The 26246-nt window shown below is 44.8% G+C and overlaps 1 protein-coding gene across 3 annotated transcripts in view; it reads left to right on the forward strand.

Moving 5' to 3' along the window:
• lpgat1 (lysophosphatidylglycerol acyltransferase 1) overlaps positions 1-26246 on the forward strand; it is a 138739-nt gene that overhangs the window by 39826 nt on the left and 72667 nt on the right. For all 3 annotated transcript variants that reach the window (XR_010976213.1, XM_068044986.1, XM_068044985.1), the window contains exon 6: positions 7556-7823. Coding sequence is in view for 2 of the 3 variants with exons in the window: in XM_068044986.1 (XP_067901087.1) it covers positions 7556-7823 (268 nt within the window). In the remaining variant the exon portion in view is untranslated. The remainder of the gene's footprint in view (positions 1-7555; positions 7824-26246) is intronic.

Consider the following 26246-nt stretch of genomic DNA (forward strand, 5'->3'; position numbering starts at 1 on the left):
GCCCTGGCAGAAGCCAAACTGAGCATCAGTGAGCAGGTGATTGCTGAGTTAAGTGCCGCATCATAGCACTGTCGACGACCCCTCCCATCACTTTGCTGATGATCGAGAGTAGACTGATGGGGCGGTAATTGGCTGGGTTGGATTTGTCCTGCTTTTTGTGTACAGGACATACCTGGGCAATTTTCCACATTGCGGGGTAGATGCCAGTGTTGTAGCTATACTGGAACAGCTTGACTAGGGGCGCAGCCAGTTCTGGAGCACAGGTCTTCAGTACTATTGCTGAAATGTTGTTAGGGCCCATAGCCTTTGCAGGATCCAGTGCCTTCAGCCGTTTCTTGATATCTTGTGGAGTGAATCAAATTAGCTGAAGACTGGCATCTGTGATGCTGGGGACCTCAGGAGGAGGCCGAGATGGATCATCCACTCAGCACTTCTGGCTGAAAATTGTTGCAAATGCTTCAGCCTCATCTTTTGCACTGATGTGCTGGGCTCCCCCATCATTGAGAATGGGGATATTTGTTGAGTCAGCTCCTCCTGTTGGTTATTTAATTTTCCACCACCATTCATGACTGGATGTAGCAGGACAGTAGAGCTTAGATCTGATGCATTGGTTGCGGGATCACTTAGCTCTGTCTGTCGTGTTCAGCTTCTGCTGTTTGACATGCATATAATCCTGTGTTGTGGCTTCACCAGGTTGACACTTCATTTTTTTAAGGTATGCCTGGTGCTGCTCCTGGCATGCTCTCCTGCACTCTTCATTGAACCAGGGTGGATTCCCCGGCTTGATGGTAGTGGTAGAGTGGGGGATATGCGAGCCATGAAGTTGCAGATTGTGGTTGAAGAAAATTCTGCTGCTGCTGCTGACCCACAATGCCTCATGGATGCCCAGTTTAGAGTTGCTAGATCTGTTCAAAATCTGTCCCATTTAGCACGGTGGCAGTGCACACAACACGATGGAGGGTATTTTTGTATTCATTCATAGGGTGTGGGCGTCACTGGCAAGGCCAGCATTTATTGCCCATCCCTAATTGCCCTTGAGAAGGTGGTGGTGAGCTGCCTTCTTGAACTGCTACAGTCCTTGGGGTGTAATTGCCTACCTAAGAGCACTGTGGGTGTCCCTACCCCACATGGGCTGCAGTGGTTCAAGAAGGCAGCTCACCACCACCTTCTCAAGGGCAATTAGGGATAGGCAACAAAGGCTGGCCTAGTCAGCGATGCCCACATCCCATGAATGAATAAAAAAAAAGTTACATCCACAGTGCTGTTAGGAAGGGAGTTCCAAGATTTTGACCCAGCGACAGTGAAGGAATGCCGATATAGTTCCAGGTCAGGATGGTGTGTGGCTTGGAGGGGAACTTGCAGGTGGTGGTGTTCCCATGTATTTGCTGTCCTTGTCCTTCTAGTTGGTAGAGGTTGTGGGTTTGGAAGGTGCTGTCGAAGGATCCTTGGTGAGTTGCTTCAGTGCATCTTGTAGATGGTACACACTGCTGCCACTGTGCGTGGAGGGAGTGAATGGGGTGCTAGTGGTTCTGTCCTAGGGGTGGGACATGGTAAGGTATGATTCTGTATGAGTACGTCAGGCTGTTGCTTGACTGATCTGTGGGACAGCTGTCCCAATTTTGGCACAAGCCCCCAGATGTTAGTAAGGAGGACTTTGCAGGATCGACAGGGCTGGGTGTGACGTTATCGTTTCCGATGTCTAGGACTATGCCAAGTGGTCTGTCCAGTTTCATTCGTTTTCGACTTTTCTCTAGCCGTTTGGTACAACTGACTGGCTTGCTAGGCCATTTCAGAGGGCATTTTTAGAGTCAACCTCATTGCTGTGGGTCTGGAGTCACATGAGGCTAGACCAGGTAAGGACGGCAGATTTCTTTCCCTAAAGGATATTAGTGAACCAGATGGGTTTTTACATCAATTAACAATGGTTTCATAGTCACCATTATCGAGACTAGCTTTTTTTAATTACAGATTTATTAATTGAATTTAAATTCCACCAGCTGCCAGGGTGGGATTTGAATCCCTGTCCCTAGTGTATTCGTCCAGTGACATTACCACAACACCTCCGCCTCCCCTATGTGCTTCCATCTTCACTGCTTATAATGCCACCTATCTGTGTGACATTGGCAAACATGGATATGTCGCTCTGTATCCCATCATCTAAGTTGGGAATAAGTACCGTCAATATTTGAGGCTCCAATACAGAATGGAAATAGTATTCTCCGGAATGTATTTATGCTTGTGGTGAAATAATCTAGCATGAGGATTTCTTTTGGGGCATGTTTATTTGAAGATAGTAAGTTAAACAGTTTGTGAAAACATGTGTTGGCAAAGTATTAATATGAATTTAATCCTCAAAGAAGATCTCTGTTTCATCAATGGAAAATTAATGATACAGTTGTGATTTTGGAGATGTGAATCAGGCTATGGGCATTCTACATGGTGGTGTATGCTGAGAGGTGCTGGTAATTTTCAGTGGTTGGGTTCATTGTGGAGGTGGCACTTGTAAGTAAATGAAGTAGACTTGTCTGAACCAGATGTAGCTGTTGTATTTTTACTTTGGCAAAAACATAATGATTCAATTGTTTCCATACTTATGTCTTCAGTTTTGTCAGACAGGGAAAAACACAGGTGCACTAGGGAATACAAGAGAAAAATGTCTATCCTACAGGGAAAATCAGGGAAAAGCCTGAGCTGGGAAAAGTGTTTGTCATTTAAGTATTTTAATTTGAGAAACTTCAGAACCATGAGTTGTTGCAAAATCTTTGGAACTCAATTTATAACTTTACATATGCTTGTATTTATATCTTCCCTCTTTTTTTTGCATTTTTCTTACTCCCTCCTGCCTCCACCCTTCCCTGATCAAAGGATAGGTAGGCAACTGGCTCCTATCCCTCTCCCTATGCCAGTCGTGAGCTAGGTGGATGATTGTTTCTTTCCTTCTTCCTCTCCCACCTGATGATTGTGCTCATTGCTAGTAATGGTATGGGGAATTGCCATGATCAGTATGTGTTATAATGCTCTTAATTATAAGTTTCTATTGTAGCTGCATTTTCCTTGTCATCTACTTGATTGTTCATTGTAATGACCTGATTGGTCAGTTCTATAGTAACAAAGTTCCCCTGCTGTGAACGCCATCTATCATCCCTCAAGTTAAAGGGGCACTCAGCTCGTACAGCCATCCATCACCAGATCCTGTTAGACCATATCAAGTATTATTGGGTCTCACTCCCCTCTGCCAACACTACCACCTACTCCAGTACCATTCTGGAAAGCAAAGTTAGCACCTGGCTTCTTTACTACATCTTCTTAAACCATGCTCTTCTACTCATTTCGGTGCTTCCAGTAATAAGTGTGAGGAGCTCGTGGACTACTTTGTCAATAAGATTCAGACCATGTGCTTAGCTAGATCCTCTTCTTCCCCTCTTAGACTTTACCACCAAGCCAAACCTTCCTAGGATTCACCCCCACCCCAGCTCTGAACCTCTGAGTCTTTGCTCCAATTTTTCTACTACTATCTCCCTCATGCCCTCTCTGAGCTCATCTTGTCTGAGATTCATTTCCTGCTCCTGTGATCCTATTCCCATTAAATTGTTGACCACTCAACTTCCAGTACTGGACCCCATGCTAGTTGGTATTGTAAATTATTTCTTGTCTTCTTGGACTGTCCCCTCCCTTTCAAAATTGCCAGAAACCCACTCGACTTCTCTGTTTCTGCAAACAATCACCTTGTCTCCAACATCCTTTTCCTCTACAAAGTCCTTGAACATGTTGCCCCAAATTCCTGCCCATCTTTCCTGTAACTCCCATGTTTGAATCTCTCTGATCTAGTTTCTCTCTCTGCCACATCTCCGAATCAAAGTCACAAATGATGACCTCTATGACTGATGGTGGTGCATTATCCCTTCTCCACCTTTCTGCAGCCTTTAACATAGTTGATCATTCCATCCTCAACATCTCCTTTGTGTTGCCACACTGCTTGACTGACTTCCAGGCTTCAATAAACCGCAGTCATCTCCAGTGAAACATGGGGAAGATCAAAACGATAGTCTTTGGCCCCTGCCATAAGCCCCTTACCATGATTTCAACCCCCTCCCCAGCCACAGTCTTAGGTCGAACCAAATTGTTCAGAATCTTTCTCCTATTTGACCCCAAGCTGAGCAGCTGACCTTATATCCTGCCCATCACAAATACCACCTACTTACCCCTTGGTAATATTGCCCACCGATGGTCAGCGGCCCATTCTTCAGCTCATGTAAATCCCTGCTGCCAATGTCCCATCCCACACCATCCTATGCACCAATTAGCTCTGTCCTTGCTGATCTACATTGGCTTCTGGTCTCCCAGCACCTCCAATTTAAAATGCATCGTCAAATTTAAATCCATTCATGGCCTCACCCCTCCCTAACTATGGTTTCCTCCAGCCCTAAAACTTCACTTTCCATCTTCCCTCTTGTTGGGGAGTGTGGGTTGGGAGGCGTGTGGTGAACTGCCTCAGGGATCAGTGCCAGGACTGCTCCTATTTCTAACTTCTATTAATGTAGTTCAGCACAAACTGATCAAATTCACTGACAATAATAAATTGATAAGGAGTAGCCCAATCTGATTGGCCATCATGGACTTATAAAATGTGCTTGCAAAAATAAGTAGCAGATGAAATTCACTCGAACAAGTGTAAAGTATTGCACATGGGAAGAAAGAAAATGGCTGGCAGAAGTATCCCATGAATGGGAATAAAACAGTTGAGTGAAAGTAAGCGATACATCGGTGGTAATTGAAATACACTCAACATTTTCAATCACTGGAATAGAACATAAGATATAGGAGTAGGCCTTTTGGCCCCTCATGCCTGCTCTGCCTTTCAGTAAGGTCAAGGCTGATCTGCTTGTGGCATTAACTCCACTTTCTTGCCTTCCCCCTATAACCCTTGACTCCCTTGGGGTAGAGAATTCCAGAGATCCTTTGAGAGGGTGCAGAGGAGATTTACCAGAATGGTTCCAGGGATGGAGGATTTTAGTTACAAGGTTAGGTTTGAAAAGCTGGGTTTGTTCTCCTTTGAACAAAGAAGATTGAGGGGAGATTTAATAGAAATGTACAAGATTATGACCGGTTTAGAAAACTTAGGCAAGGAAAAACTGCTCCCATTAACAAATAGTACAAGGACTAGGGGACACAGATTGATAGTTTTCGGCAAAAAATGCAGGGGGAATATGAAAAAGCACTTTTTCATGCAGCGGGTGATCATGACCTGGAACCCACTGTCCACAAGGGTGGTGGAAGCATAGACAATCACTGACTTTAGGAGGAAGTTGGATGGCCACCTGAGAGAAATCGACTTGCAGGGCTACGAGGATTGAGCCGGGAGTGGGCTGTCTACATAGCTCTGTGGAGAGCCGGCATACACTTGATGGGCTGAATGGCCGTCTTCTCTGCTGTAAATGAATTTGACTTCCCTACTTTTATACTCCATCCCCGTTGCAATAAAGGCCAACATTCCATTTGCCTTCCTCATTACTTGCTATACTGGCATGCTAAAGTTTTGTCATTCATGTATGAAGTCACTCAGATCCTCCTGTACCACAGCATTCTCGAGTCTTTCTCCTTTTAATTAATATTTTGCTTTTCTATTCTTCCTGCCAAAGTGGACAACCTCACATTTCCCACATTATACTCCATCTACCAAATTTTTGCCCACCCTATCTATATCCCTTTGCAGACTCTTTGTGTCCTCCTCACAACCTGCTTTTCTACCTATCTTAGTATCGTCAGCAAATTTGGCTACAATACACTTTGCTTTTTAAATTATCCCCGAGCCGCTCATTCTCCCTTAACAGAGCCTCTTTTAGTCCTACCTATGTCATTGGTACCTACGTGGACCAAGACAACTGGATCCTTCCCCTCCCACTCCAAGTTCGTCTCCAGCCCCGAGGAGATGTCCTTAACCCTGGCACCGGGGCTGACAACGCAGCCTTCGGGACGTCAGCTGCAGAGAACCGCATGTATTCCTCTAACTATACTGTCCCCTACTACTGCATTCCTTTTTACTTCCTCCACTTTAATGGCCCCCTGTACCATGGTGCTGTGGTCATTTTGCTCATCCTCCCTGCAAGATCCTCAAATCTCGGCTAGGGGCTAAATTAAAAAGCAGAACCGAAAAGATAGTAATCTCTGGATTACTACCTGAGCCATGATCAATTTGGCATAGAGTAAGTATGATCAGAGAGTTAAATGCATGGCTCAAAGATTGGTATGGGAGAAATGGGTTTCAATTCATGGGGCACTGGCATCAGTACTGGGGAAAGAGGGAGCTGTATTGTTGTGACGGGGGCAAAGGGTTCATGTGAGGAGAAATTTAGAAAGTTAGCAAGAAAGGACAAGGCAATAATGCAGGGTAGCGACATGGGTAATGACGACCAGAGTGTGACAGGAAGGGGCAGCGTGTACAAACATAAGAGTGCACCAGCAAATAGGGTCAACTAGGGAAAAATAGTAAAAAGACAGAAATGAAAGCTCTTTATCTGATTACACGCAGCAAGACGGATGAATTGATGGCACAAATAGAAATAAATGGGTATGATATAATAGCCATGACAGAGACGTGGCTGCAGAGTGACCAAGGCTAGGAACTGAATGTGCAAGGGCTGAGGCTCATTCAGTGCTACCTTCTGGATCCCCATACCTGCCTCACTCATAGTCACACCTTCCTGACCCTAACCACGGACCAAATCTGAAGTACTTAAAGTGAGGGGCGTGACTGCCTCCTGAAACAAATTGTCCAGGTAACTTGCCCCCTCCCTGATGCATCGCAGTCTGAAGCTCGGGCTCCAGCTCATCAACTCTGAGCTGAAGTTCCTCGAGTGGCAGACGCTTATTGCAAATGTGGAACAGCAGTCAACAAAACAATTACTGAATTACATAGCTAGTTCAGTTGACTACAAATTGCTAAAACTGTACAGTTCTCTGGTCAGATTGCAGTTTTGAGTGTTTTAGTCAAGGAGACGGAGAAAGACATTTGAACCATGGAAGTTGTGCATGGAAGAATCTAAATGCCAGTCCCTGCTTCCGGAGCATAAAACTTTGAGGAAAGATTCAAGAAACTAGGGCTTTGTAGACTTGAAAGGAAGCAATTAATAGATGGAATAGAAGTGCAACTGTGTAGAAAAAAGTATATAAGGAACACGACTTCAAGTTAAACCAGAACAGAAGGGTAAGGGGGAATTGGTTCAATGAGCAACTGGTAAATTTAAGACTGATATCAGGAAGTTCTTAATACAGAGTGGGCCTTTGGGTTTTGTAGTCAAGGTGATAACCCTGGAATTACTTGAGAGACATTTGAATGGTATGGAAATTTTAGGTTTTTCTGGGAAATGAATGGCCTTGTCTCGCATATTTACATTGTGATCTTATCACTGTGTACTTTTGTTGGTATTGAGAAATTTGAATTTTTCTCGAGGATACATGCCTTCTTTGTGTGCAATGGAACCAAATTGCCTCTTTTCTAATGTCCATTAACTCTTTCATCTGTAAACTATTGCTTTCTATATGCTGTAATTTCCAGGGTAAAGCTCATCGTGACAAGCAGCTGATTCTTCTCCGACGGCACTTGGAAAAATACTACAGGAGCCGGGACCGGAAGTGGATTGTTTTGTTTCCTGAAGGAGGTTTCCTGAGAAAGAGGCGGGAAACCAGCCAGTCATTTGCAAAAAAGAACAACTTACCATTTCTAAAACATGTAACTCTGCCACGACAGGGAGCCACTGAAGTCATCCTGCAGACCCTATGTGCACAGCAGGAAAATGGAGCACTTGGCGATGCTAATGGAGCAGGTATGTGGCAATGCGATGATGATGGTAGCCATTGGCAACTTCTTCTTTGGCTGGTGGCTGGGTTAGATGACATTATTTGCAGACGTTTCAAAATAGAGCTGATCTTTTTGGTGAAACTAATGACCTCTGGTCTGGCATTTAGAAAATGTGCATAGATGGAGTCATAGTTATACAGCACTGGAACAGGCCCTTCAGCCCATCATGTCTGTGCTGCCATCAAGCACCTAACTATTCTAATCCCATTTTCCAGCACTTTGCCTGGAGCCTTGTATGCTATGGCGTTTCAAGTGCTCATCTAAATACTTAAATGTTATGAGGGTTCCTGCCTCTATCACCCCTGAAGGCAGTGCGTTCCAGATTCCAACCGCACTCTGGGTGAAAAATGTTTTCCTCAAATCCCCTCTAAACTCCTGCCCCTTACCTTGAATCTATGCCCACTGGTTATTGAATCCTCTGCTAAGGGAAAAAGTTTCTTCCTATTTAACCTATCAATGCCCCTCATAATTTTGTATACCTCAATCATGTCCCCCCTCAGCCTTCTCTGCTCTAAGGAAAACAACCCTAGCCTTTCCAGTCTCTCTTCATAGCTGAAATGCTCCAGCCCAGGCAACATCCTGGTGAATCTCCTCTGCACCCTCTCCAGTGCAATCTTCTTCTTTGGCCTCTTTGTCTCTAGAGACAATGGGTAAGTGCCTAGAGGTGGTCTTTGGTTTGTGGAGCAGTGCCTGGAGTGGCTAAAAAGCCCATTTCTTAAGTGACAGACTCTTCCACAGGCACTGCAGATAAAGTTGGTTGTCGGGGCCCCAGAACTGTACAACATATTCCAGCTGTGGCCTAACTAGCATTTTATACAGCTCCATCATAACTTCCCTACTCTTATATTCTGTGCCTCGGTTAATAAAGGCAATTATCCCATATGCCTTCCTAACCACCTTATCTAACTGTGCTGCTGCCTTCAGTGATCTATGGACAAGTACACCAAGGTCCCTCTGTAATTCCTAGGGTCCTACCATCCATTATATATTCCCTTGCCTTGTTAGTCCACCCAAAATGCATCACCTCACACTTCTCGGGATTAATTTCCATTTGCCACTGCTCTGCCCATCTTACCAGCCCACCTATATCGTCCTGTAATCTAAGGCTTTCCTCCTCACTATTTACGACGCCACCAATTTTCGTGTCATCTGCAAACTTACTGATCATACCTCCTATATTCACGTTTAAATCATTAATGTACACTACAAGCAGCAAGGGTCCCAGCACCGATTCCTGCTGTACACGTCACAGGCTTCTAACTGCAAAAACAACCCTCGACCATCACCCTCTGCCTCCTGCCACTAAGCCAATTTTGGATCCAATTTGCCAAATTGCCCTGGATCCCATGGGCTCTTACCTTCTTAACCTATCTCCCGTGCGGGACCTCATCAAAAACCTTACTGAAGTTCATGTAGACTACGTCAACTGCTTTACCCTCATCTACACATCTAGTCACCTTTTCGAAAAATTCAATCAAGTTTGTTAGACACGATCTGCCCTTGACAAACCCATGCTGACTATTCCTGATTAATCCCTGCCTCTCCAAGTGGAGATTAATCCTGTCCCTCACAATTTTTTCCAATAGTTTCTCTATCACTGATTTTCGAATCACCGGCCTGTAATTACCTTGTTTATCCCTCCTACCCTTCTTGAATAATGGTACCACATTCGCTGTCCTGCAGTCCTCTGGTACCTTTCCTGTGGCCAGAGAGGATTTGAAAATTTGTGTTAGAGACCCTGCAATCTCCTCCCTTGCATCACATAACAGCCTAGGATACATCTCATCTAGGCCTGGGGATTTATCCACTTTTAAGCCTGCTAAAACAGCTAATACTTCCTCCCTTTCAATGCTAATATGTTCAAGTTTATCACAATCCCCCTTCCCGATCTCTATACCTACATCGCTATTTACGACGCCACCAATTTAGGGCGGCGCAGTGGTTAGCACCACAGCCTACAGCTCCAGGGACCCAGGTTCGATTCTGGGTACTGCCTGTGTGGAGTTTGCAAGTTCTCCCTGTGACCGCGTGGGTTTTCGACGGGTGCTCCGGTTTCCTCCCACAGCCAAAGACTTGCAGGTTGATGGGTAAATTGGCCATTGTAAATTGCCCCTAGTGTAGGTAGGTTGTAGGAGAATGGTGGGATTACTGTAGGGTTAATATAAATGGGTGGTTGTTGGTCAGCACAGATTCGGTGGGCCGAAGGGCCTGTTTCAGTGCTGTATCTCTAAATAAATAAAATAAATCGTGCTTCTCCATAGTGAACATGTATGAAAAGTATAATTTAAAACCTCACCTATGTCTTCCAGCCACACACACATTGCCACTTTGGGCCCTACTCTTTCCCTGGTTATCCTGTTGCCCTTAATATGCTTTGGGATTTTCCTTTATCCTGCCCGCCAGTGTTTTTTCATGTCCCCTCTTCACTCTCCTAATTACTTTTTAAGTACCCCCTACACTTTCTATACTCCACTAATGCCTCTGCTGTTTTCAGCCCACTGAATCTGCCATAAGCCTCTGTTTTTTTTCCTTATCCAATCCTCTATATCCCTTGAGATCCAGGGTTCCCTGGACTTGTTGGTCCTACCCTTCACCTTAACAGGAAGATCTTGGCCCTGAAATCTCACTATTTCCTCTTCGAATGACTCCCACTGGTCTGATGTGGACTTTCCTACAAGTACCTGCTCCCAGTCCACTTTGGCCAGATCCTGTTTTGTCATATTGAAATTGGCCTTCCTCCAATTCAGTACCTTTATTTCCGGTCCATCTTTGTCCTTTTCCATAACTACCTTAAATCTTAGAGTTATGGTCACTATCCCCGAAATGCTCCCCCACTGACACTTCTACCACTTGTCTGGCTTCATTCCGCAGGATTAGGTCCAGTACCGCCCCTTCTCTTGTAGGACTTTCTAAGTGCTGGCTCAAAAAGCTCTCCTGTATGCATTAATCCTCTGAGTGCCAAAGACCCTTTTCAAAGTAAAGGTAGATTTCAGTCCTATCGTATAACCCATATTGGAATGTCTTCCTATAAATTTCTTGAGTAGCTGATGGTATAGTAGGGCTTCTATGCTCAGTTAAATGCGGCAAGAGATGAAATTGATGATCCTATTGAACTACAGTTTTATGTACGAGGCAGTCTGAAACAGTAGTCAGGTCTTGAGAGTCAGTAGCATCTTGGAAGCTATACCAAAGACTCTTTTCCCAAACAGTCTGCTGAGTGCATATATAAATGACTTAGATCTTGGAATACCGACTAGAATCTCAAAATTTGCTGATGACTCCAAACTTTGAGCTGTGGCAAAGAGTGAAGATGCTATGAACGACCTGCAATAGGACATAGATAGGCTAACGGAGTGGCAGATGGAATTTAATACTGGCAAGTGTGAGATGATGCAATTTGGCGAAGGAAGAGGCAATATATACTTAATGGCACAGTTCTAAAGAGTGTGCAGGAACAGAAGGACCTGGGGGGGGCGGGGGGGTGAGGGTGCATGTGCATAGATCTTTGAAGTTGGCAGGACATATTGAGAGAGTGGTTCATAAAGCATATGGGATCTTGGGCTTCATAAATAGAGGTATTGAGTACAAAAGCAGAGAAGTTATGCTAAACCTTTATAAAGCTCTGGTTAGGCCCCAACTGAAGTATTGCATCCACTTACCTGGAGAGAGTTGGGAGTGGCGGCAGACCTGAGAGGAACCTGCCGGGGAGAGAATAAGTCCAGACCCAGGCTCTGCCTTTCACTTACCTGGAGGGAGTCGGGAGTGGCCTCAACGCCCCGGAGTTTGAAGAAGAAGAAAAAAAAAATCTAACCATGACATCATAGGAAAGCAGTATGTTTATTGGCTGGTGAGTATTTACTGCTTAGGGACTGGGTGTAAACAGCTGGGAGTTTAAAACTATTCAGTATTAATCACAAGTAACAAGTGGGTAGCTGGTGAGTCTTTTATTTTTAAATAAGGCTTATTACTATTGGTGAGGTTATTACTATTAGCGTTTTAGAATTGGTAAGGTATATTAATCGTGGTAAAGTAGATTAGTATTGGTAAAGTTTAGTATTAACGGTAATAAGGTTATTATTACTATTGGTAGGGTTATTAGTATTAGCAGCAGGGTTTTTTTGTCGTACCAAGGTTTATTGTCTAATAGATAGAGGAATGGCAGTGCTGCTCCAAACTCGGGAGTGCACATCCTGTGCTATGTGGCAACTCGAGGATGTTTCTTGGGTCCTGGATAACCATATGTGTAGGAAGTGTCGTCAGTTGCAGCAGTTTGAGCTCTGGGTTGCTAACTTGAGCAGCAGCTGGCGTCACTGCGGTGCATCCGTGAGGATAAGAGCTTCCTGAATAGCACGTTTATAGATATGGCCACCCCACAGCTTAAGAGCAGGCAGAGAGGAAATGGGTGACCACCAGACAGTCAAGAAGAAACAGGCAGGTCGTGCAGGAGACCCCTGAATGCGTTTCACACTCCAAAGGATATTCAGTTCTGAATACTGAGGAAAGTGAGAGTTCATCTGTGGAGTGCAGCCAGAGCCAAGGGCATTGGCACCATGGGTGGCTCAGCTGTACAGGGGGGCACAAGGAAGACTGGAAGATCGATAGTGATAGGAGATTCAATAGTCGGGAACAGACTGGCGTTTCTGTGGCAGCCGACGTGAATCCAGGATGGTATGTTGCCTCCCTGGTGCCAGGGTAAAGGATGTCACTGAACCACTGCAGAGCACCCTGAAGGGGGAGAGTGAACAGCCAGCAGTCGTGGTCCACATTGGTACCAATGACTTGGGTAGGAAGAGGGTTGTGGTCCTGCAGAAAGAGCTTACTGAGCTAGGTAAGATATTAACAAGCAGGACCTCAAAAGTAGTTATCTCTGGATTACTCCCAGTACCACGCACAAGTGAGTATAGAAATAGGAGGATGGAGCAGATGAGTGCATGGCCTGAAAGATTGTGCTGGAGGGAGAGCTTTAGATTCCTCGGACACTGGGACCAGTTCTGGAGAAGTTGGAACCTGTATAGGCCAGATGGGTTGCAATGGAACAGAACTGGGACAAATTTCCTTGCGAGGCGATTTGTTAGTTTAAACCCTCCCCAACAGCACTAACTTGGCAGGGGTGTGGGAATGAGGAAGAAATATCAGAGAAGAATACCAAGGTACACAGAATTCTGGGAGAGATAGATAGCACGAGAATAGTAAGTTATTGGTTGAGTCAGAGTAAGGGAGAAAGTAATAAAGTCTAAATCAGGGTTAATGTGCATGTATGTGAATGCATGGAGTGGTGTTAATAAGATTTGTGAGTTACAGGCGCAGGTTGACATGGAATTATGATGTGGCTATAACAGAGACCTGGCTCAAAGACTGGGTGATGAATATTCCTGGATAGAAGATTCGAAAGATAGGAAAGGGAAAAAAGGGGAAGGGATGGCGGTATTGATTAAGGAGAACATAGCAGTGCTGGAGGAAAAGGATATTCATGAGGGGTCGAGGACAGAATCAATTTGGCTAGAGCTTGGGCGGCACAGTGGCGCAGTGATTAGCACCGCAGCCTTACAGCTCCAGCGAAATACAGAGAGGTGCAAAAATTATAGGGTAGTTTTAATGGGGGACTTTAATTATCAGAACATAGACTGGGATAGTAGTAGTGAGCAGAAAGAGTTCCTAGCATGTGTTCAGGAAAATTTTCTACAGTATGTTTCTAGTCCAACGAGAAAGGAGGCACTGCTAGACCTGGTTCTTGGGAATGAGGTGGGCCAAGTGGATCAAGTATCAGTAGGAGAGCATTTAAGGGACAGTGATCATAGTATTATAAGGTTTAGGCTAACTAAGGAAAAGGACAAAGAACAATCCAGAGTAAGAATAATTAATTAGGGAAAATCCAACTTCAATGTGTTAACAATAGAGCTGGGGCAAATAAATTGTAGTCAAAGGTTGGCAGGAAAAATGGTAGCTACCTTCAAAGAAGAGATAGTTTGGGCACAGTCAAGATATGTTCCCTTGTAGGGGAAAGGTAGGGTAAACAAATCCAGAGCTCTCTGGATGACAAAAGAGGTAGAGATAAAGAAAAAAAGGTTTGCTTATGACCGATGTCAGGTAGAAAACACTATTGAGAACCAGGCTGAATATGTAAGTTCCAGAGGGGAAGTGAAAAAGCAAATAAGAGAAGCAAAGAGAGAGTATGAAAAGAGACTGGCAGCTAACATTAAAGGGAATCCTAAAGTTTTCTATAGACATATAAATAGTAAAAGGGTGTGTTACGACGAGGTGAGCAATGTGTCTAGGGGTCTCTTGCTGTCTTCACCTGGCCTTATTGTAACAGGGTTTTAATTTTAACAGTGTTTTGAGCTCCCCTTTTTGTGAATTCATGTTCACAGTTTCCAATTATCAGGCAAATAACTGAGCACAAATGGGCTTTCTTTGGTTTAAAGCAGAAAGATGAAATTTATTAAACCTTAACTTAATTCTAATATGGTTCAGACCTGCGGATATACGACGTGCTCACGGTAGCATGCACACGTGATATAAGCCTGCAAGATAGGGACAGAAAAGAGTAGAAGAGATGAGTCGAACAGTTGGAGGCAGTATCTTGTTACTGTTTCTCAAGCTCGCTGTAGTCCTTGATTGTAGTTATGTTCTTGTGTTTCGTTGGGGCCCAGTAACTGTCTTAAGACTTTGTTCATGTGGCAAACCTTTTCCTCTTTGAGTTTCATGTGTCTTCAATGGTTTCAGTTCCTTGAAAGATAGGCAGGCAGGACATCTTCTTAGTTCCAGGAGAGCACATGGTGTTCTGCCTGGCAATTTCTTTGTCTGGGAGTTCAAATTGATGAGCACCCTGGGCTTTATTAGTAGGGACATAGAGTACAAGAGCAAGGAAGTTATGTTAAACTTATAGAAGACACTAGTTCGGCCTCAACTGGAATATTGCGTCCAGTTCTGGGCGCTGCATTTTAGGAAAGACGTGAGGGCATTGGAGAGAGTGCAAAAAAGATTCACGAGAATGGTTCCAGGGATGAGGAACTTAAGTTATGAAGATGGATTAGAGAAGTTGGGACTGTTTTTCTTGGAGAAGAGAAGGCTGAGAGGTGATTTGATAGAGGTATTCAAAATCATCAGGGGTCTGGACAGAATAGATGAGGAGAAACTGTTCCCACTCGTGAAAGGATCAAGAACGCATGGGCACTGATTTAAAGTAATGGGTAAAAGAAGCAAAAGCAACATGAGGAAAACTTATTCACATAGCGAGTGGTTAAGTTCTGGAATCTGCTGCCTGAGGATGGTGGAGGCAGGTTGAATTGAAGCATTCAAAAGGGAATTAGACTGTTATATGAAAAGGAAGAATCTGCAGGATTATGGAGAGAAGGTGGGGGAATGGCACTAGGTGAATTGCTCGTTTGGAGAGCTGGTGAGGACAAGATGGGCTGAATGGCCTCCTGCACTGTGACAATTCTGTGATTCTGTTCTGGTCGCCACACTTCAGGAAGGTCGTGAGGGCCCTTGAGAGAGTGCAGAGGAGGTTTACCAGAATGGCTCCAGGGATGGAGGATTTTCGTTGGAAGGTTAGGTTGGAAAAGCTGGATTTGTTCTCCTTAGAACAAAGCAGATTGAGGGGAGATTTGATTTTAAAAAATGTACAAGATTATGACAGACTTAGGTAAGTTAGACAAAGGAAAAACTGTTCCCATTAACAAATGGTACAAGGACGTGGAGACACTGATAGTTTTGGGCAAAAGATGCAGGGGGAATATGAGGAAGCACTTTTTTATGAAATGGGTGGTAATGACCTGGAACTCGCTGTCCACAAGGGTGGTGGAAGCAAAGACAATCAATGACTTCAAGAGAAAGTTGGATGGCCACCTAAGAGAAATCGACTTGCAGGGCTATGGGAATTGAGCCAGGGTGTGGGACTGACTGCATAGCTCTGTGGAGAGCCAGCATGGACTTGGATCAGCCGAATTGCCTTCATCTGTGCCATAAATAGCTCTCTGAGTCGGCAAAAATTTGGCAGCTGGAGTATAATGTGGGAAAATCTGAGGTTGTCCACTTTGGCAGGAAGAATGGAAAAGCAGAATGTTGTAGTGAGAGAGAGCTAGGTATCCTCGTACATGAATCACAAAAAGCTGGCATGTCGGTACAGCAAGTAGTTAGGAAGGCAAATGGAATGTTGCCTTTATTACCAGGGGGATAGAGTATACAAATAGGGAAACCTTGCTACAACTGTACAGGGCATTGGTGAGATCACATCTAGAGTGCTGTGTACAGTATTGGTCTCCTTACTTAAGGTGGGTTATACTTGCATTGGAAGCACTTCAGAGAAGGTTGACTAGGTTGATTCCTGGGATGAAGGAGTTGTCTTGTGAGGAAAAGTTGAGCAGGTTGGGCCTATAGTTATTGGAGTTTAGAAGAATGAGAGGTGATTTTATTGAAACATGAGATACTGAGGGAGCTTGACAGGGTAGATTCTGAGAAGATGTTTCCCCTCGTGGGGAAATTCAAGAACTAGGGGGTACAGTTTCAAAATAAGGGGTCTCCCATTAAAGACGGAGATGAGGAGGAAATTCTTCCCTCAGAGGGTCATTAATCTTTACAATGCTCTACCCCACAGAGCAGTGAAGGCTGGGTCATTGAATATATTCAAGGTTGAGTTAGACAGATTTTTGATCTACAACAGAGTCTAGGGTTATGTGGGATGGGCAGGAAAGTGGAGTTAAGGTCAGAATCAAATCAGCCATGAGCTTATTGAATGTTGGAGCAGACCTGAGGGGCCGAATGGCCGCCTCCTCCTGTTTCTTATGTCCTTATGTTTTGCCAGTTACACAGCAGGTCTGCACCTGTCACTATGCTAATGAGCATCAGAGAATTGTACGTAAACAGCCCACTTCCATTTCAGGTTGTATAAACGCCACACAGATGTAAGTAATGGCAATACTGAAAAATGCAGGCTGAAGTACATAATTTTTGATGGTCTTTTCTGCCATTTTCTTGAAAGCTGAAATTTAATTTTTAAAAGGAGCATTGCTCAAATTTGAGGGCTGAAACAAATAATAGTCTCGTAGGAAAACATATGGGAACAGTTGGTTGCATATTTTCATTAGTTGGAATATTAGCATTGTTACCAATCAAATTATAGATAGGTGTTTAAAAACTCACCAGAGGAACCTGATATCAGTAGCACCAGATTTTAGTGTCAAAGTGGAGGTGGCTGCAGGTCAGATTGTTTCTGACAGGAGCTGAGGCAAGCAGCTTTAAGTGTCTGGTTTTGAGTAGACAGACAGAGCTGCGTTTACCAGTAGAGCATACTAGCCAAGCCTGTCATGCTGCTGGAGAGACGCCAACTGTCTGTAGTGAAAATTATTTATTTATTTTTCTCCTTTTTGATAGCTTGTGATTTTGGCATGCTAGTTCAGAAGAGTGGCTGGCAGCTTTTCTTTGGTAGGCAGAGCAGAATTCTTTTGTCAGGAGTTGAAATGTTATCATTTTCTTTTTTCTCTCATGGGTTAACTGTTTAAGGATGGTTTAATTTCTATTTAAAAATTATATTAAATATATATTAAATTATATTTATGAAAATTAGAGTAAATATTTATATCCTGATGGGACCCTACTTTTACCTTTTGTAACATTGCTCTTTTCCACCCTGCCTGAGTGTGTCTGAGTGTTGAAACCTTTTAACCATGCGTCTGTTACCTCCAGACTTAACTACTCCAATCCTCTGCTGGCCAGTCTCTCATCTTCCACCCTCCATAAACTTGAGCTCATCCAAAAGTCTGCTGCCAATATCCTAACCTGCACCAATTCCTATTCACCCATAACCTTGTACTTGCTGACCTACATTGCTTTCCAGTCTATCAATGCCTCAATTTTTAAAATTCTCACCCTAGTATTCAAATCTTTCCATGGTCTCGCCCCTCCCTGTATCTCTAATCACCTTCAGCCCTACCATTCTCCAAGATCTCTTCAGTCTTCTGACTTCTTGTGCATCCCAACTCTCCTTAGCTCCACCATTGGTCATGTGCCTTCAACCGTCTAGGCCCTATGCTCAGGAATATATTCCCTAAACCACTCTGTCTCTCCACCTCACTCTCCTACTTGAAGAGGTTCCTTAAAACCTACTTCATTGACCAAGCTTCTGTCGCCTGTTCTAATATCCCCTTTCTTGGCTTTGGGTCAGTTTTTGTCTTATTACACTTCCGTGAAGCACCTTGGGATGTTTTGCTAATTCGAGGTTCTATATACATGCAAGTTGTTGTTGCAAACATGGGGTACCCCTAAGGGATATTACATTAAATCAGGTTATGTTATGAAATTTAGTTCTGTGGAGCATGCTGCTGCTGAACTCGGGCACAAAACCTACTTAGTTGTACTCAATGTTTTGAAAAAGAAGGAACTGAGGGAAAGAGCATTGGAAATACTTTGAGGATTCAAAGCGTGCATTAAGTATATTAAAATGTAGTGTTTTACCTTGTGGTGGAAAAAATTTCCTTTTTAAGAAGAGTTCCTTAAAATTCTCAAAATACAAGTTTTTTTCATTATGGTGGTGCTGTGTTCTGGTATCATTTCCTCAATATCTGATCAGTATATTCCCTTAACTAAAAATAAGATGGCCTTCAAACGGAAAGGAAAAGATTTATTCGTTTGTGGGATCTGGGCGTAACTGGCAAGGCTAGCATTTATTGCCCATCCCTAATTGCCCTTCAACTGAATGGTTCGCTAGGCCATTTCAGAGGGCATTTTAAGAGTCAACTACATTGCTGTGGGTCTGGAGTCACATGTAGGCCAGACCAGGTAAGGATGGCAGATTTCCTTCCCTAAAGGACGTTAGTGAACCAGATGGGTTTTTACAATAATCGACAGTGGTTTAATGGTCACCATTAGAACCATAGAAAAAGTACGGCATTGAAAGAGGCATTCAGCCCATCGTGTCCGTGCTGGCTGAAAAAAACAATCTAATCTCACCTTCCAGCACCTGGTCCATAGCCTTGCGGTTACAGCACTTCAGGTGCACGTCCAGGTACCTTTTAAAAGAATTGAGGGTTTCTTCCTCCACTACCGTTCCTAACTGTGAATTCCAGACACCCACCACCCTCTAGGTGAAAATTGTTTTCCTCATGTCCCCTCTAATCCTTCTACCAATCACCTTAAATCTGTGCCCTTGGTAATTGACCTCTCCGCTAGGGGAAACAGGTCCTTCCTGTCTACTCTATTTAGGCCCCTCATAATTTTGTACACCTCTATTAAGTCGCCCCCTAGCCGCCTCTGTCCTAAGGAAAACAACCCTAACCCACCCAATCTTTCCTCATAGCTGCAACTTTCGAGCCTGGCAACATTCTTGTAAATTTCCTCTATACAGAGCAATTATGTCCTTTCTGCAATGTGGTGACCAGAACTGTAAGCCATACTCCCAACTGTGGCTAACCAGCATTTTATACAGTTCCAGCATTACATACCTGCTTTTGAATTCTATACCTCGGCCAATAAAGGAAAGCATTCCATATGCCGCCTTCACTCTATCTACCTGTCTTGCCACCTTCAGGAACCTGTGGACATGTACTCCAAGGTCTCTCACTTCTTCTACCCATCTCAATATCCTCCCGTTTATTGTGTATTCCCTCACTTTATTAGCCCTCCCCAAATGCATTACCTCACACTTATCTGGATTGAATTCCATTTGCCAGTTTCCTGCCCACTCAACTAAACCATTGATATCTTTCTGGAGTTGATGGCTATCCTTTTCACTATCAACTACACGGCCAATTTGTGTGCCATCAGCAAATTTCCCAATCATGCCTCCCACATTTAAGTCCAAATCATTAATATATATCACAAAACAGGATGGGACCCAACACTGAGCCCTGTGGAACACCACTGGAAACCGCTTTCCATTGACAAAAACATCCATCAACTACTACCATTTGTTTCCTGGCCCTGAGCCAATTCTGGATCTAACCTGCCACATTCCCCTGTATCCCATGGGCTTTCATTTTACTGACCAGCCTGCCATGTGGGACCTTGTCAAATGCCTTACTAACCTCCATGTAGACCACATCCACTGCACTGCCCTCACCAATACTTCATTTTACCTCCTCAAAATACTCAATTAAGTTAGTAAGACATGACCTTTCCTTAACAAATCCATACTGACTATCCCTGATTAATCCATGCCTTTCTAAGTGGCAGTTTATCCACTTAGAATAGATTCTAACAATTTACCCACCTCCGAGGTCAGACTGGCCGGCCTATAATTATTTGGCCTATCCCTCGCACCCTTTTTAAACAATGGTCTAACGTTCGCAGACCTCCAATCGTCTGGTACATCTCCTGTGTCTAGTGAGGATTTGAAGATGATCCTTTAGCGCATCCGCTATTTCCTCCCTGGCTTCCTTTAACAATCTGGGATGCCATCCATCCGGTCCTGGCGATTTATCCACTTTCAAGGATGTCAGACTCTCTAGTACTTCCTCTCTCATTATGTTTATCGTATCTAATATTTCACACTCCTCTTCTTTAACCACAATATCTACATCATCCCTCTCCTTTGTGAAGATAGAGACGAAGTACTCATTAAGAACCCTGCCCACATAGTCGGCATCCACGTATAAGTTCCTTAGTACCTCTCTGATAGGCCCTACCCTTTCCTTAGTTATCCTCTTGCTCTTAATGTGCTGATAAAACATCTTTGGGTTTTCCTTGATTTTACCTGCCAATAATTTTTCATGTCCTCTCTTTGCTTTTCTAATTTCCTTTTTTACTTCACCCCTGCACTTTCTATACTCCTGTAGGCTTTCTAAAGTATTAAGATTTTTGTGATTGTCATAAGCTTTCTTTTTCTGCTTTAACTTACTCTGTAAGCTTATAGATAACCAGGGGCTCTAGATTTGGCAGTACCACCCTTTATCTTTGTGGGGACATGCCTACACTGTGCCTGTAGTAGCTCGCTTTTGAATGCCTCCCACTGGTTTGCCACTGATTTTCCTTCAAGTAGCTGTATCCAGTCCACTTTGGCCAGGTCACCTCTCAATTTCGTAAAATTTGCCTTCCCCCAAATTAGAACTTTTACTCCTGTCCTTTCACTCTTTGTCCTTTTCCATGATTATGCTAAAACTTACTGTATTATGGTCTCTATCTCCAAAATGTTACTTCTTCCACTTGCCCAGCTTCATTACTGGAGACTAAATCTAGAATTGCGCCTCCTCTCATTGAGCTTGTTACGTGCTGGCTAAAAATGTTCTCTTGAACATAGTTCAAGAATTTTGTCCCCTCTGTGCCCTTCACACTATTTTTATCCCAGTTGATATTGGGATAGTTGAAATCCCCAACTATTATTGTCTTATAGTATTTGCAGTCAGAAATTTGCCTACATATTTGTTCTTCTACCTCCCTCTCACTATTTTGGGGTCTATAGTACACTCCTAGTAGTGTGGTTGCCCCTTTTTTTTATTTCTGAGCTCCACCCATATGGCCTAATTTGATGATTTATTTTGCATATCATCCCTCCTCAAAGCTGTTCTTGATTCCTTAACTAATAATGCTACACCCCCTCCTCTTTTCTCTCCCTCTCTATCCCACCTGAAAACTCTAAATCCAGGGATGTTCAGTTGCCATTTTTGCCTCTCCTTAAGTCGAGTTTCCGTTATAACAACGATATCATTTTGCCATGTGTCTGTCTGTGCCCTCAGCTCATCGGCTTTATTTACTATACTCCTTGCATTTAAATAAATATGCTTTAACACTGCCAAATTCCTGTGCTGCACACATTTTAACCGTTGCTTCTTCTGTCTTTCAGAGTCACTTGCTAACTTTCTGCCTCCTGTTCCCTGACCTGAAACTGTCTTATCTGAGACTGTGCTCAGATTCCCATCCCCCTGCCAAACTAGTTTAAACCATCCCCAGCAGCACTAGCAAACCTTCCTACATGGATATTTGTCCCAGTCCTGTTCAGGTGCAGACCGTCTATCTTGTACAGGTCCCACCTTCCTCAGAACCAGTCCCAATGCCCCAGAAATCTGAAGCCCTCCCTCCTGCACCATCTCTCCAGCCTCGCATTCATCTGGTGTATTTTCCTATTTCTATACTCACTAGCACATGACCTAGGGAGTAATCTGGCGATTACTACCTTTTGAGGTCCGACTTGCTAATCTAGTTTCTAACTCACTAAACTCAGCCTGCAGGACCTCATCCCTCTTTCTTCCTATATCATTCGTACCAATGTGGACCATAACCTCTGGCTGTGCACCCTGGCCCTCCAGAATGCCCTGTAGCTGCTTGGTGATATCCATGACTCTTGCACCAGGGAGGCAACATACCATCCTGGAATCACGCCTGCAACCACAGAAACGCCTATCTTTTCCCCAAACTATAGAATGTCCTATTGCTATTGCTCTCTTGTCCTTTCTCCTCCCTCCCTGCACAGCTGAGCCACCCATGGTGCTCTGCTCATGACTCTCGCTGCACTCTCCAGAGCAACCCTCTCTCCCATCAGTGCTTAGAACTGAATACCGGTTAGAAAGTGGGATGCCCTCTGGGGACTCCCACACCACCTGCCTTGAACTTCTTGTCTGTCTGGCAGCCACCCCGTCCCCCTCTGCCTGTGTTCTCTTAAGCTCTGGGGTGACTACCTCCTGAAATGTACTATCCATGTAGTTCTCTGCCTCGTGGATGCGCCACAGTGACTCCAGCCACCGCTCGAGTTCCGAAACCCGGAGCTCAAGCTTCTGCAGCCGGTAACGCTTCCTGCAGATGTGTTTGTCAAGGACACATGGTGCGTCCACAACTTCCCACATGCGACAGGAGGCACATTCAGCTTGGCCGAGCTGCCCTGCCATTACTTAGCTTTACAAACTTAGGAGTCTCACCATTTAGAGTCTCTTTCCTTAACTGTTTCCCTAGCTCCCGCCCCCTCCCGCCCCCCCCCCCCCCCCCCACCCCCAAAACATGTACTTCTTCACATTTCTTAACATTGAACTGCATCTGGCACCCGATTTGCTAACCTACGCCCATCTGTAATTTTTACCTCTTTGTAATTTAACCCTTGGAGACCAGATATCATTTTAATAAACTTATGCTGCTTCAGAAGCTTCATGCGGGATAGAGGGGGAAGTAAAAGGGGTGGGGGAGTTGCATTACTGGTTAAGGAGAATATCTCAGCTATACTGCGGGAGGACACCTCGGCGGGGTCATGCAGCGAGGCAATATGGGTGGAGCTCAGGAATAGGAAGGGTGTGTCACGATGTTGGGGGTTTGCTACAGGCCTCCCAACAGCCAGCGGGAGGTAGAGGAGCAGATATGTAGACAGATTTTGGAAAGATGTAAAGGTAACAGGGTTGTAGTGGTGGGTGATTTTAACTTCCCCAATATTGACTGGGACTCACTTAGTGCTAGGGGCTTGGATGGGGCAGAATTTGTAAGGAGCATCCAGGAGGGCTTCTTGAAACAATATGGCGATAGTCCAACTAGGGATGGGGCCGTACTGGACCTGGTATTGGGGAATGAGCCCGGCCAGGTGATCGAAGTTTCAGTAGGGGAGCATTTCGGGAACAGTGACCATAATTCCATAAGTTTTAAGGTACTTGTGGATAAGGATAAGAGTAGTCCACGGGTGAAGGTACTAAATTGGGGGAAGGCTAATTATAACAATATTAGGCAGGAACTGAAGAATTTAGATTGGGGGCGGCTGTTTGAGGGTAAATCAACATCTGACATGTGGGAGTCTTTCAAATGTCAGTTGATTAGAATCCAGGACCAGCATGTTCCTGTGAGGAAGAAGGATAAGTTTGGCAAGTTTCAGGAACCTTGGATAACGCGGGATATTGTGAGCCTTGTCAAAAAGAAAAAGGAAACATTCGTAAGGGCTGGAAGGCTGGGAACAGACGAATCCCTTGAGGAATATAAAGACAGTAGGAAGGAACTTAAGCAAGGAGTCAGGAGGGCTCAGAGGGGTTATGAGAAGTCATTGGCAAACAGGATTAAGGAAAATCCCAAGGCGCTTTATACGTATATAAAGAGCAAGAGGGTAACCAGGGAAAGGGTTGGCCCACTCAAGGACAGAGAAGGGAATCTATGTGTGGAGCCAGAGGAAATGGGCGAGGTACTAAATGAGTACTTTGCATCAGTATTCACCAAGGAGAAGGACTTGGTGGATGATGAGCCTAGGGAAGGGAGTGTAGATAGTCTCAGTCATCTCATTATCAAAAAGGAGGAGGTGTTGGGTGTCTTGCAAAGCATTAAGGTAGATAAGTCCCCAGAATACTGAGGGAGGCAAGGGAAGAAATTGCTGGGGCCTTGACAGAAATCTTTGCATCCTCATTGGCTACAGGTGAGGTCCCAGAGGACTGGAGAATAGCCAATGTTGTTCCTTTGTTTAAGAAGGGTAGCGAGGATAATCCAGGAAATTATAGGCCGGTGAGCCTTACGTCAGTGGTAGGGAAATTATTAGAGAGGATTCTTTGGGACAGGATTTACTCCCATTTGGAAACAAATGGACTTATTAGCGAGAGGCAGCATGGTTTTGTGAAGGGGAGGTCGTGTCTCACTAATTTGATTGAGTTTTTTGAGGAAGTGACGAAGATAATTGATGAAGGAAGGGCAGTGGATGTTATCTATATGGACTTCAGTAAAGCCTTTGACAAGGGCGCTCATGGCAGACGGATACAAAAGGTGAAGTCACACTGGATCAGAGGGGAGCTGGCAAGATGGATACAGAAATGGCTCGGTCATAGAAGACAGAGGGTAGCAGTGGAAGGGTGCCTTTCTGAATGGAGGGATGTGACTAGTGGTGTTCCGCAGGGATCAGTGCTGGGACCTTTGCTGTTTGTCGTATATATAAATGATTTGGAGGAAAATGTAGCTGGTCTGATTAGTAAGTTTGCGGACGACACAAAGGTTGGTGGAGTTGGGGACAGTGATGAGGATTGTCAGAGGATACAGCAGGATATAGATCGGTTGGAGACTTGGGCAGAGAAATGGCAGATGGAGTTTAATCCAGACAAATGTGAGGTAATGCATTTTGGAAGATCTAATGCAGGTGGGAAGTATACAGTAAATGGCAGAACCCTTAGGAGTATTGACAGGCAGAGAGATCTGGGCGTACAGGTCCACAGGTCACTGAAAGTGGCAACACAGGTGGATAAGGTAGTCAAGAAGGCATACGGCATGCTTGCCTTCATCAGTCGGGGCATCGAGTATAAAAATTGGCAAGTCATGCTGCAGCTGTACAGAACTTTAGTTAGGCCACACTTAGAATATTGCGTGCAATTCTGGTCGCCACACTACCAGAAGGACGTGGAGGCTTTGGAGAGGGTACAGAAGAGGTTTACCAGGATGTTGCCTGGTCTGGAGGGCATTAGCTATGAGGAGAGGTTGGATAAACTCGGATTGTTTTCACTGGAACGACGGAGGTGGAGGGGCGACATGATAGAGGTTTACAAAGTTATGAGTGGCATGAACAGAGTGGATAGTCAGAAGCTTTTTCCCAGGGTGGAAGAGTCAGTTACTAGGGGACATAGGTTTAAGGTGAGAGGGGCAAAGTTTAGAGGGGATGTGCGAGGCAAGTTTTTTACACAGAGGATGGTGAGTGCCTGGAACTTGTTGCCGGGGGAGGTGGTGGAAGCAGGTACCATAGAGACGTTTAAGAGGCATCTTGACAAATACATGAATATGATGGGAATAGAGGGGTATGGATCCTGGAAGTGCAGAAGGTTTTAGTTTAGGCAGGCATCAAGATCGGCGCAGGCTTGGAGGGCCGAATGGCCTGTTCCTGTGCTGTACTGTTCTTTGTACCTCCAAGGCCGATATATCCTTCCAAGAAGTGGTGTCCAGAACTGCTCACAGCATTTAAGGTCAAAGTGATTCCTGACAACGCAGCGGCCCGCTGACATCAGAGTGCACCAAGCTGCGCACATGCGCAGCTACATGTTGCCAGGACTAAGTGGTGCATGCGCGGGATTACGTCGTCATGTATCCGCACCTGGTCCACTTTTGCACAAGCGTGATAAAGCGTCATCGGGTATCCAGACCCCCACTTGGCTGGAGGAAGCAGCTGAATGGTAGACCTTGAGGCCGGAGCTGGATCCCCGTCACTTGCTCCTGCCCCACTAGCCGCTGTCCCCCTTGGCAACTTGCTCCAGGCCTCGATGCTTCCTCCTCTCAGCCATTCACTCCAGACCTTGCTGCTCCCTGCCCCCCCCCACCCCCCCCCCTACTCACCTGGCCGATTGTTCCTCACTTCGCGCCACCCCTGTCTCCGGCCACACACTGCTTGCTTCCCCTCCACTCCCCCAGCCGCTAGCTCTGGGCCACGCCAGTTCCCTCCTCTTGGCCACGCACTCCTACTTCACCCCTTGCAGCCCGCCTTACTATTTTGGGCAGCACTTGGTGACTGATCAAACGTGGGAGCGAGTGC

Source organism: Heterodontus francisci, chromosome 13 (genome assembly GCF_036365525.1).
Source record: "Heterodontus francisci isolate sHetFra1 chromosome 13, sHetFra1.hap1, whole genome shotgun sequence".
Taxonomy (NCBI): Eukaryota; Metazoa; Chordata; class Chondrichthyes; order Heterodontiformes; family Heterodontidae; genus Heterodontus; species Heterodontus francisci.